The 11436-nt window shown below is 36.1% G+C and overlaps 1 protein-coding gene across 12 annotated transcripts in view; it reads left to right on the forward strand.

Moving 5' to 3' along the window:
* Positions 1–11436, forward strand: part of iqsec1 (IQ motif and Sec7 domain ArfGEF 1) — a 453315-nt gene that overhangs the window by 191775 nt on the left and 250104 nt on the right. For 8 of the 12 annotated variants that reach the window (XM_062973848.1, XM_062973849.1, XM_062973836.1 and 5 more), the window contains one exon: positions 7891–7977. The exons of 3 other annotated variants lie outside the window; for them this stretch is intronic. In XM_062973848.1, the coding sequence (XP_062829918.1) occupies positions 7891–7977 (87 nt within the window). Of the gene's footprint in view, positions 1–6046; positions 6081–7890; positions 7978–11436 lie in introns of all 12 variants that reach the window. One more of the 12 variants, XM_062973852.1, reaches the window with a different exon arrangement.

The raw sequence follows: 11436 nt of genomic DNA on the forward strand, positions 1-11436 counted from the left end.
CTGTGTTCAGGAGGATGGTACTACTCTATTAGCTGGGTTGATTTGCACTAAGGTCATGGCATTGTCATATTAACAAGTGACATTTGGAGTGGCAAAACCACTGTGCATAAATAACTGTGTACTTTGGAGACACAGTCAGTCATTGAACATCTGTGTAGCCTACAGTGCTGAGTAGATGCCAAATTGTCTGTTAATACTGAGACATGGTCTCCCAGTATATAGGCTTTGGTTCCCTCTTTCAAGGACTTGTCTGACAGGTAATCTTTCATTAGGGAAAGTCAAATTCTTCATGTTACAGACAATATCCTTCTAGGTACCAGATGGTCATAATGAATGAAAATTTTAAACTACCTGCTCTGTTCAACAATTTACAGAAACAAGTAGATATTGCAGTACTAATAAAACAGTGGTCCAAATGGATTTTGGTCTAATCTCAGAAGGCTATGTTTATGTTTTACATTGTCACTGTAGTCCATGTAGTAGCAAATTGCATGCAAGACAAAGACTGCTTGATAGGGAGGTGGAAGTGGAAGAGATTATTCATAATTTGTCGTTTCAAACTGGCTGTATTACTGAGGAACTATATCTGTGCAATACATTTGGGATTTGGATTGTGACATTTCAGTGTATCTGTTCTGGTTACACCTTTTGAAGTTTGGCATGAGTATCTCGTCAATAACCACATGATGAGACATTATGGATCATGCTTTTTCTATCTAGATTATCACTTTCTAGCAGTTGTGCTGCAGACTCAATTTCTGTGGAAATTAATGCAATTGAAATGTGTTTCTGGTAGATTTTCTGAATTTCTGTATATTAAGATAGCCTGCTTTAAACATAATGTATAAAATGCTGTCATTTTTTCAGTAATCTTTAGTGATATCTTTTGTTCATTGTATATATGGAAACCTTTTGTAACTTCACTGTAATCTGTTTACAGTGGTCATACAAGCATTAATTCAAATTGTTGTTATGTGAATTCGAGTTGTTTCTGACTTCTGTCAGCCCTAAGGAGAATCTTTCACAGAGTTTATTCAAATATATTTTCAGCCCTCTGAAAATATGTATTTTCATGAAGACTTGTGCGATTCAGTCTCTATTTTGACACCTGTTAATAGATCCAACTTCAGAATCAGGTGACAGCTCAGCTTCCCTCGACCCCTAATTATTTTAGACCAATAAGTTTAAGAATATCAGGAATTTATAACAAGGCCCAGCTGTCTGATTGTTTTAATTACTCACGTTCTTCACCAGTTCAATCTTAATCATAGTTAGGTCAAACTAAGGAGCATATCCAACATAGCAATTTCTTAAATAAGAAATCTGGCAGCTACACAGATTATCAAAATTATAGCGCTATTGTGTGAAGTCCCCTACACAGAAAAAACCTCTCTATTGAGCATACTTCTGTCTGAATAGAAAGAGTAGCCTGTGCTTTGTTTCAGCTGGAAGTCTAGTAAATAATCCATATACTTAGGCTGTGGTTTTCTTATCAGTTATCCACCTTGTACACTAGCTGACCATGAAAATGCACCTGCATAACCAAAAGCAGAATTGTAGTTTTAATATTTTACTATAGTAAGTGCATTATAAATGAGATAAACCCATACTGAATTCTATTGCAGAAATTGTCATATATTTCTCATGTACAATTTGGGGATCTGCATGTATTTAATTTAGGAACCTGCCAATTGCTATACTTTGTTTTTGTGTTTTAATTTTTTTGTATTGAATCTTTTTGCTCAAATACAATGTTCTCACATGAAATATAACTCTTGAATATGAAGGGCTTGTTGTCAGGGTCTTTGGAAATAACATTTCTGCAGGTTTAGCAATGCACTTGGCTAGCAAGACAATGGCTGAATGTGAGAGAATTTGGTAAAGACCTGATTAATTACTTAAACTAATTTGTTTGTGGAATACCTATTACCCCTATTTAGTGTTATATAAATAAAAGGGTTAAGTAAACACATGAGGAATGGATTATGCTAGCCCTGCCCTCTCTGTTGTCACTTTGATCATGTAAAAGGCCAAGAAGTTTGAAGAATTCAACTTCTTCTGTCCATTGATGCTCTCCAGGGTAGCTTGATTACCTCAAAAATTATGGTTCATAATCTCAAGGGAAGCCTACATATACAAGACATCTCCATTTCACATTGAGATAGGAGGGGTGTGTGCAGTATTCCCAGGGCCGTAGCTGGGGTGGGGTTAAGGGATCAACCCCCCGCAAAGGGTTCAACCCCCTTCCCCGGAAACCGGGTTTACTCATGAATTTTAATTGTTTAACCAATTTATGAGTAAACCGGGGTTTTTTTTTAACCTGACACATTTGGGGGGGGGGTTAACTTTTAAACCTTCCCTCTGGCTACAGCCCTGATTATTCCATCCTATCTTTGTGGCTTTTCACAGTCACAAAGCAAAAATGGAAGAATATACACCCACATATGTTTTCTTAATCTTTATATGATATACAATGTGCAGAACTTCCAACATTAGTAACACTAAATCAAAATAAACCTATTCTTAATATCACAGCAGTGGTTATCAAACTGTGGTCCTCCAGCTAACTTCAACTCCCACAATCCCCAATCAGTACTATACTGACTAGGCTTTTTGGAATTGAAATCTCAAATACTGTAGTTGGAGGACCAAAGTGTCAGAACCACTGTTTCACATTTCAATTTCAGAAAAAAGGAATATGCACATACACAGAGGTATGTAAGGGAAATTTACCTCACTTCCAGAAATTGGATACATTCCAAAAAATAGGGGAAGGCAGGGAAATGAGGAAAGCTATCTCATGTGAATTACCGAAGACATAGGAACGGAATGCACACATTCTCAGTGTTTACTTTTTTGGCAGTAGAAACAGACATGTAGAAGCCATATTTTGTAACTCCACATGTATGGCATGGGTAGCTGCTATGGTTGCTCAGTCATGGTGAAAAAAACATTCCGCACATGCTTCTGTGCATTGTCACTTCATTCTTAATAAGATATAGCAGTTAAATGGATTCATGACTAATCCTGGTCATATCTTGCTATGTTCAGTGGTCTCTAAATGGAACAAATGTCATAAAGTGCATGTTTTGTGTATTTTATCCACTCTGCATTTGTAGCTTGCCTCGCTGCTTTTCTTGTCAGTATCTATCTGCTTATATGCACTTCTAATTCCCACTTCTCAGTCTCTGCCCCTTCCACTCATGCAAGGAGTGTTAAAGGCTATGACACTTGTGAGGGAAGCCATGCAAATGCATGATAGTATGATCTGCTATGAGAATAGCTGAAAACTGGAAACTGACACTGAGAGGCAAGGGTTGCAATTGCATGCACACCGTCTGATGAATACTTCTTATCTTAAAGTGAATGATTGTAATGGTCCATATTTATCAATATTGCACATAGCAATATTTTTCTGATACAGTACTGCTTTCTGATGGATCAGTGCACACAAACATTTTTTGATCACAAAATTATTTAAAATACTGTACTAAATTATTTTGAGGCTATGAGTATATGAAGCATAAATGAATATTATGTTTAGATTTGGGCCTCATGTCCAAGATATCTCATTATGTACACATGTGGACAACTTTCCCATTACAGGCATTTCAAAATCCAAACTCCAAAACACTTCCAGTCCTTCTAATTTTGGATAAGGAATACTCAACCTGTAATGGGAAATGTGTGCAGAAACAGTTTGACTGCAATTTCTATTAATGCAAGCCCCAGTTACAGGTATTGAGAAATGAAAGTGCAATAATTTAGCAAATCTGAAGAGTCACTTATTCCCATCTCTAGTCCCTTTCTGTTCCTCCAATGAGTGGTTGACTGGAGTTGTGGGGAAGAATGGAGTTTGGGGATGGTGTATGAGACTGACAGACTGACAAGTTCTGATGGACTGACAGTTCCATCTGTGATTGGAATGAAGAATGATTATGGTGGAACACATATTTTTATGGAAAGGGAAGGTTCATAGGCACCATGCAGTTGAAAACTAGTCATGCATGAAAATTATCTGGTTCTGCATAAAATAAGGTAGATGAAAAATACAGCATTGTATACTATCTATATATATACGAGTATATGTATCTCTTGATAGGCAGTTTCTTCAAATTCCAATTCCCTGGTCTTAGGAGTTTAGCCAAACTCTCTGTGTGTGTGTGTGTGTGTGTGTGTGTGTGTGTGTGTGTGTGCAGTAGAAGACTGAATAGGGGGTAGCTTTCCACTTTGAAGTCCAAACTATGTGTTACACTAGAAATCAGTGTTTGGACAAAGACATAGCGTACTGAAAAATAGTTAGACCACCGAGCAAAATAAGCAGTTTCAATTTCCCAACTCTTTAATTTAAACTTATACAAAATGTATGTTTCATGTGGTTTTTTTACTGGCTTCTTTCCATTTGGAGTAAATAAGTAAATCATGGAATGAAATATATAAATAAAATTATTGCCTGCAGGAGTAGATGAATTAGTGTACAGTGTGAAACTATATCTGAAACTGAAGATAGAGATAACAGGAAGAAAGGAGCACACTGTGCAATAAAATGATATGAGGATTTAGTGATGAAGGAAAGTTATTTTAAATTGTATTTAGTTGCATTTCTGAGATATAGTTTTGCTTATAACAAGTGATAATAACAATATGATTATTTATTTACAGCATTTATATTCCGCCCTTCTCACCCCGAAGGGGACCTCAGGGCGGATCACATTACACATATAGGCCAACATTCAATGCCTTTTAACATAGAACAAAGACAAACAAACATAGGCTCCGAGCTGGGCCTTGAACTCATGACCTCCTGGTCAAAGTGATTCATTGCAGTGATTGATTGCAGCTGCTCTCCAGCCTGCACCACAGCCCGAGCCCTAGATAACCCTAGATATTTGTACTATAAACATGAAATTCGTCTGATAGCTCCTTTCCACATAGTAAATTCGCAACATCTGAACCAAAAAGGTCAAGAGGGACATGTTAGCTATTTTAAGAATTGAAAAAGATGTGAAAGGGGCAAGCTTGCATTTTGCTGCTCTGGGGTCTAGGACACAGAGCATTGGATTCAAATTTCAGAAAAAAAGACTCCACCTAAACTTTAGGAAGACCTTCCTGGTGCTATTGGTCAGCGGAATATGTTGTGTCGCAGGGTGGTGGATTAATCTATAAAGGTTTTTGTGCAAAGGTTGGATGGTCATTCTTCAGTGGTGCTTTGATTGTGTGTTTTGGCATGGCTGTGGGTTGGACGAGATTAACTCTTCCAAGTCTATGATTCTATCTCAAAACAACATAACAGATTTATTTCCACTGGCCAAAATATATTTAACTGTTCTCAGAGATGGAATTTACTTCAGTTGAAACAAGGAAATTCAGGCTGAAACAATCATTTGAAAATGTGTTGTCTTTCATGACCAGAATCACAGGGTTGTCGTGTGTTTTCCAGTCTGTATGGCCATGTTCCAGAAGTATTCTCTCCTGACGTTTCACCCACATCTATGGCAGGCATCCTCAGGGGTTGTGAGGTAATATACCTCACAACCTCTAAGGATGCCTGCCACAGATGTGGGTGAAATGTCAGGAGAGAATACTTCTGGAACATGGCCATACAGCCCGGAAAACACACAACAACCCAATCATGTGAAAACTTTGTGGAGCATATTTCAAAGTCTTCAACAAATATTATAATGTATTTTTAAAACTAAAAGTCTTCAGAAAGCAATCAATCAAACATCAAAATGTGGGTTTTATTTTGTTATTAACGTCAAGACAATTTGTCAATATAAAGTTCATAAAACACTTCTCACTGTTGCCTATTTATTAAAACATTTGTCTGAAAATTCAGGATCAATACCAGTAATATGACTATATTTGACCTTTTCTCTATAGCATCAGATATATTGTTAGGGTTTCAGACATTGCCCATCCTTCCTCAAACGTTGCCTTCTTGCATCATAGTTCACCTCATTCAAGAGGATTCTCTAAGCCTTAGCAAAGTTCAGGAGAATAGGGCAAGAAAATTAATATGCTTCTACCTATCCTTCTTCCACAGGCAGGTATATCGATCCAATCCTCTGCTGCTCATGGTATATTTGTGTTATCATACCACATTGTGTGCATTTCATCTACATTAAACTGGTCAGAATTCATTTTAGATGTTATGTGTTCAGTGATTTACGGAGTCACTTGATGATAAGGTATTTTTAAGAGGAGACATCTCTTGTCAAATTAATGGATGATAAATATTCTCATTTTGCTGGGATGTTGTTGATTTATCTTTTTAAAGAGAATAGATTGACTCCTTGTTTCTGAGGACGGATAACATAATTTGTTTCTCGTAACTGTCCTTTTTGATATTTTAAGAGGATGACCTCTTTTTAATCACCTGAAACTAAAAGTACATTAGTCTTTTTCATCATCCCTGGGGTTATCCTGCACCTGTGCAGTGCAAACTATTTGTGTGAGCTCACAGATGGCACTCAAAGAACTATAGTTAAAGGTAACCAACCTATTCTTTGAAACATCTCAAGAACTGCTGTCAGAAAAATAGAGTTAAAATAGAATACTTTTATATTTAATATCTTAATCTTGAGGGAAAGATTAATTTAAAAAATCACATTTTACGAACAGTCTTAAGTATCTCTCCCTCCTCCACCAGAATGGATCACAGCTAGTGAATACAATTTTTATCAAAACATTGACTTGGATTTGTATCAATGCTGTCAAGCAACCCAGACTGTTGCATTCAGGAAATTTGATTTTGTGGTTTCATCACACCATAATTTGAACTAACCCAAGCTGAACATTTATTTATTTATTTATTTATTTACATATATATATATATATATATACACACACACACACACACACACACACACACACACACACACACACAATTTGTGTGCTGTTCCAGAGCTGGAAATACTTTTATGAGAAATTATTTATCAATAAATTAATTTTTAAAAGCAAAAGATAGTACCTGTCCTCAAACTTTATCTGAAAAAATAGGACACCAAAATGAAAAGGGATTTCAGAGAGAAAAGGAAAGGTCTAGAGAATTTAGGCAAAAGTCCTTAAGGATATGTGATTCCTTAGTCTAGTCAAATTGCTGCTGATTATTGGTTTGGAAGAGGAAAATCCTGATAAATTTCCCCAGATCAGTGTCAAAGATGAAATATACTTTGGTGTATTTTACATTTGTGTATGTTTTTCTCTTGTTTTATAGTCTTGTGTTACTGTAATCCATTACCAGTATTTCTTTGTATTGTGTGGGTGGCTACTGAAACATTATGTAGCTAATTTTTCATAGTTTAAAGGCTTATTAAACATACATTGACTTAAATCTTCAAAATTTATGGTAAGAAAGTATATTCCATAAATACACAAGTAGAGCTTATTTGGAGAAACTGTGCCATAAGCATTTTAAAACTATATTTTTTTTTCTAGTACCCTTTTATTTCCTAATGCCTGGAAGCACTTTTAGTAGCTAGAAAGAACAGCTAGACTGGTGCAGAGTAATCTACTGATCTTGTTTCACATTGCTGCAGAAACCCTTGCTAGTCCTTAACTCTTTCCTTTGCTACTACGATTCCACATAGCAAAGCAAAGATATAGCTTTAAAGTATGGTGAACATTGAGGGATTATCACTACCATCACAAGAACAACATATTAATCCTTCATCACAATCACTTATCATAATCTTTTTCTGATGTATACATAAATTGTATACTCTTTTACATTATAGAAATTAGGCCTGAGAATTTTATATATTTCTGCTTTTAGAAAGGAGAAACCTATTGAAACATTTCAGATGTAACCATTAGCAGCTACCTTTCCATTAGAAAGCCCCTTACTAGACACGCAGTGTGTTGACTTTGTTTTTCCTTGTGTCGTAGGTCTATAAATACTCTGCACCAGTTTTGCTGTCCAGCTCCATTGTACCATACCCAGCTAACTGTCCCTGCCACACACTCAGAGTACAGGTAAGAGTAGTTATGCTCCACCCACTCATCCCTTTCAAAGAGAGATCTGACCATTTTTAAAATTAATTTCTTTTTGGCAGCCCAATAGAATAGAAATACTGTAAGATTAGCAACACACTGAAATATTTTAAGCAATACATAAATACAGTTAGTTATTTTGTAGTGTAGCCTTCTGTTGCCTTTACCCAGAAATTAGGCAAATGTAACTATTTCCCCCAATGTTTATGCGAGAAGTCTCTAAGGCAAGACGGGGGAGAAAGTACAATCAATAGCTTCAAGTTGTCCTGCTTCTCACTGTGCATTTACTCTTGGCTGGATATGATAATGCAAGTGTCTCCCTTACAAAGTAAAAGCTCTGTCACACTGAAGTCTTTTTCTTGAGCTCCTTTCTCCTGAAGCAAAGAGTTTGATCCAAACAAGTGTAAAATATTACACTACTGCTTGGTAAGCTACTGGCTATAAAATTGGACCACAAACAGTTCTCCATTACAAAGCAAACTTTAATGGCTGGACTGCATGTAGTTTCCCTTGCAGTAGGGACTGGTTGGACCTTAGCCATTAGAGCTTTATTTGCCAAGAAGTAGCTTGGCAAATGAAGGCTATCTCATGCAGACAGTTGTGCACCACATTGTAGAACTGGAACATATTTCTATTCACCATCTTCCAGAATACTCTTCTACTTAAAAAAACAATCTGTTCCATGAGTTGAACAGGCCCTTCACTGGCAGAATAGTGTCTATAGAACAAACCAATGATTTTTTTTAATGGCACAGAGACTAAAGCAGTATCTAATTAGAGCTGGATTTCTTTTAATTGTGTTTTTAAGACTCCTACAATTTTTACAAGCTAAGACCTGAAATAGAGCACAATTTCAGCATGGAGTGCTTACAAATTAGCCCAAGGGAGTGAAAGAGAACACTTTATCATCTTCTACGATGATGATAGCTAAGAAAAAAACTCCAGTTGTGGTGGTACGTCTCCCCCCCCCCTCCACTTCCTTGCATTAAAATTTGGTTACTTTGTATGGCTGCCTCCATGCCCCCTAAATAGTGCTACAGTAGAGTCTCACTTATCCAACACTCGCTTATCCAACGTTCTGGATTATCCAACACATTTTTGTCATCAATGTTTTCAATACATCGTGATATTTTGATGCTAAATTCGTAAATACAGTAATTACTACATAGCATTACTGTGTATGGAACTACTTTTTCTGTCAAATTTGTTATTAAACATTATGTTTTAGTGCTTAATTTGTAAAATCATAACTTAATTTGATGTGTAATAGGCTTTTCCTTAATCCCTCCTTATTATCTAACATATTCGCTTTTCCAACGTTCTTCTGGCCCGTTTATGTTGGATAAGTGAGACTCTACTGTACTAGCAAAAGTATGGCAGTTCTGGTGGCATTCTCCAGAAACCATGCTGGCAGCAAAGCTCTTGTTTTTATCAGCTAATAATGCTAGAAAATGGAAACGGTGATGTTTTAAAATGTTAGAAAAGATATTTGAACTTCCTCAGAAATATCCTGAACATCTTCCCTCCACCCACCCCCAATTTGCAGCTTATCATTTGGCTATTCTGACTCAATCTTAAAGAAGCCATCTAAGCACTGCATGTTTCTTTTAAATCAGTGCAAGAGATGTCTAAAAAGGCAGGCATGTTTTCATTTACAAGAGTATGCTACGAGTCCATGACTTTTTCTACGTTGGTCCTTTTATGACCTAGACTTCTTAAAATTCCAGGTGCAAAACAGATGGACACAAGCTAGAGCCCATCATCCTCGAAGTACGTAAGAAATTTAGAGTCAAACATATGTTTGGAATTCTCATCCTCCCTCCCTCCCTCCACACACACACACACACACAAACACACAGACATAAGCACTGAAATGAAACCTATATAAGCTGCACTACTGTGTCCCTCCTCCCCCCAAAAACCCTAGAAGTAATGGAAAGTCCACTTTCAGCTTCAAAAGTACATTACAGTATGACTCCTGTATCTGTAGAACGTACAGGGTGTTTGAAAAAGAACTCCCTAGCTTTAAGTTTTAACACATTAAAACTAGGGAGTTCTTTTTCAAACACCCTGTATAGATAATAGTGAAACCATAGACAATAGTGAACTCTAGATTTTGGCTATACTTGAGACAGAACCATATTATACAATTGAGCTGGAAGACCTAGAGAGTCCCCCACACACTTCCAGGGGGAATATTGTTTGGAGTGTGGGTCTGTGAAACTAGATATCATATCCATATTATATTTTAAACATTTTTAGCTGAAACAGGATGCACAGAGATGCCTTTCTTTCAACAATATTTTTCCTAGGAGGCAAAAATTGGTGGAGGCCACATGCAGACAACAATCTGCAAACATTTTGCCCAATCCTGAGTTTTCCCTCTTTCTAATGCTGTGTGTGACTTAATATTTTACAACCCAAAACCTTATTCAAAATAAATCATTAACTTCACACCAAACATCTGTTTGAGTCTTTAGTATTCTACATACTCTGGTATACAGGATGAAATACTTGCTGAATATAGGACAAAATACATTTTGCGAGATTACATTTCAACTGGATATCTAATTTCCTTTTTTTCAGCAGTAAAATCATTTACACAAAGACAATGTTAATTTGCCAACTAATGAATAACATTTGTGTGAAATCTTGGTAGCTTGGTACAGATGCTTTGTATTCTCCTTGTATTGGTAAAGAGAAGAAAATAAGCAATGAATACTAAATCTGTAAATGCTTATGTGTGGTTTACTGATCTCATCAGATGTGTGCTTCCCCCATTTCATATACTGAATATTTGTTTTCTGCATTTTCAGTCTTTTCCTCTGTTTTTTTTTTTTGGTGGCTTTTTTCCATGATAAAAAAAGACATTTGGAGACAGTGAATGTGTTACTTACTTGTATGTGCTTCCAACAAAATTAATCCAACTTGACAAAACCAGAAATACTTTAAAAAGTGCATATTTATTCTTGCTGGAGTGCAAGAAAACATAGCAGGTTGAAGGCAGTTGTATAATGTAGCCTGGTGTAATTTCAATAAATATGATAGGTTTTATTTTGTTCTTGCTTGCTTAAACTGCAGAAAGAAATGGGTGTCAAATGCCTGATATGATTAGTGATCTCAGTCTCAGCAGGTCACAAGTTAGAGAACTGATACAATCAGAAATGTTTCTGAAATAGGTGAAGAGAAAAACATTATTTGGCTGAAGAAATTTTAAATACCATCCTAAAGTATTATTTACCACATTGTGATAAATGGCTTCAATTGAAATAATATTCAGTCACTTTAGGATTGCAACACTATGATTTTAAGATCTTTTGAAAGCAGATTTCATAATAAAAGTAACAATGTATAGACAATTATTTTTGCAAACATTATATATAACATTATATATAAAGAGAGTATAATTTATCTTAGAAGTGAGTTTTTCAGTGTTTACTT

The sequence above is a fragment of the Anolis carolinensis genome, chromosome 2, assembly GCF_035594765.1.
Source record: "Anolis carolinensis isolate JA03-04 chromosome 2, rAnoCar3.1.pri, whole genome shotgun sequence".
NCBI lineage: Eukaryota > Metazoa > Chordata > Lepidosauria > Squamata > Dactyloidae > Anolis > Anolis carolinensis.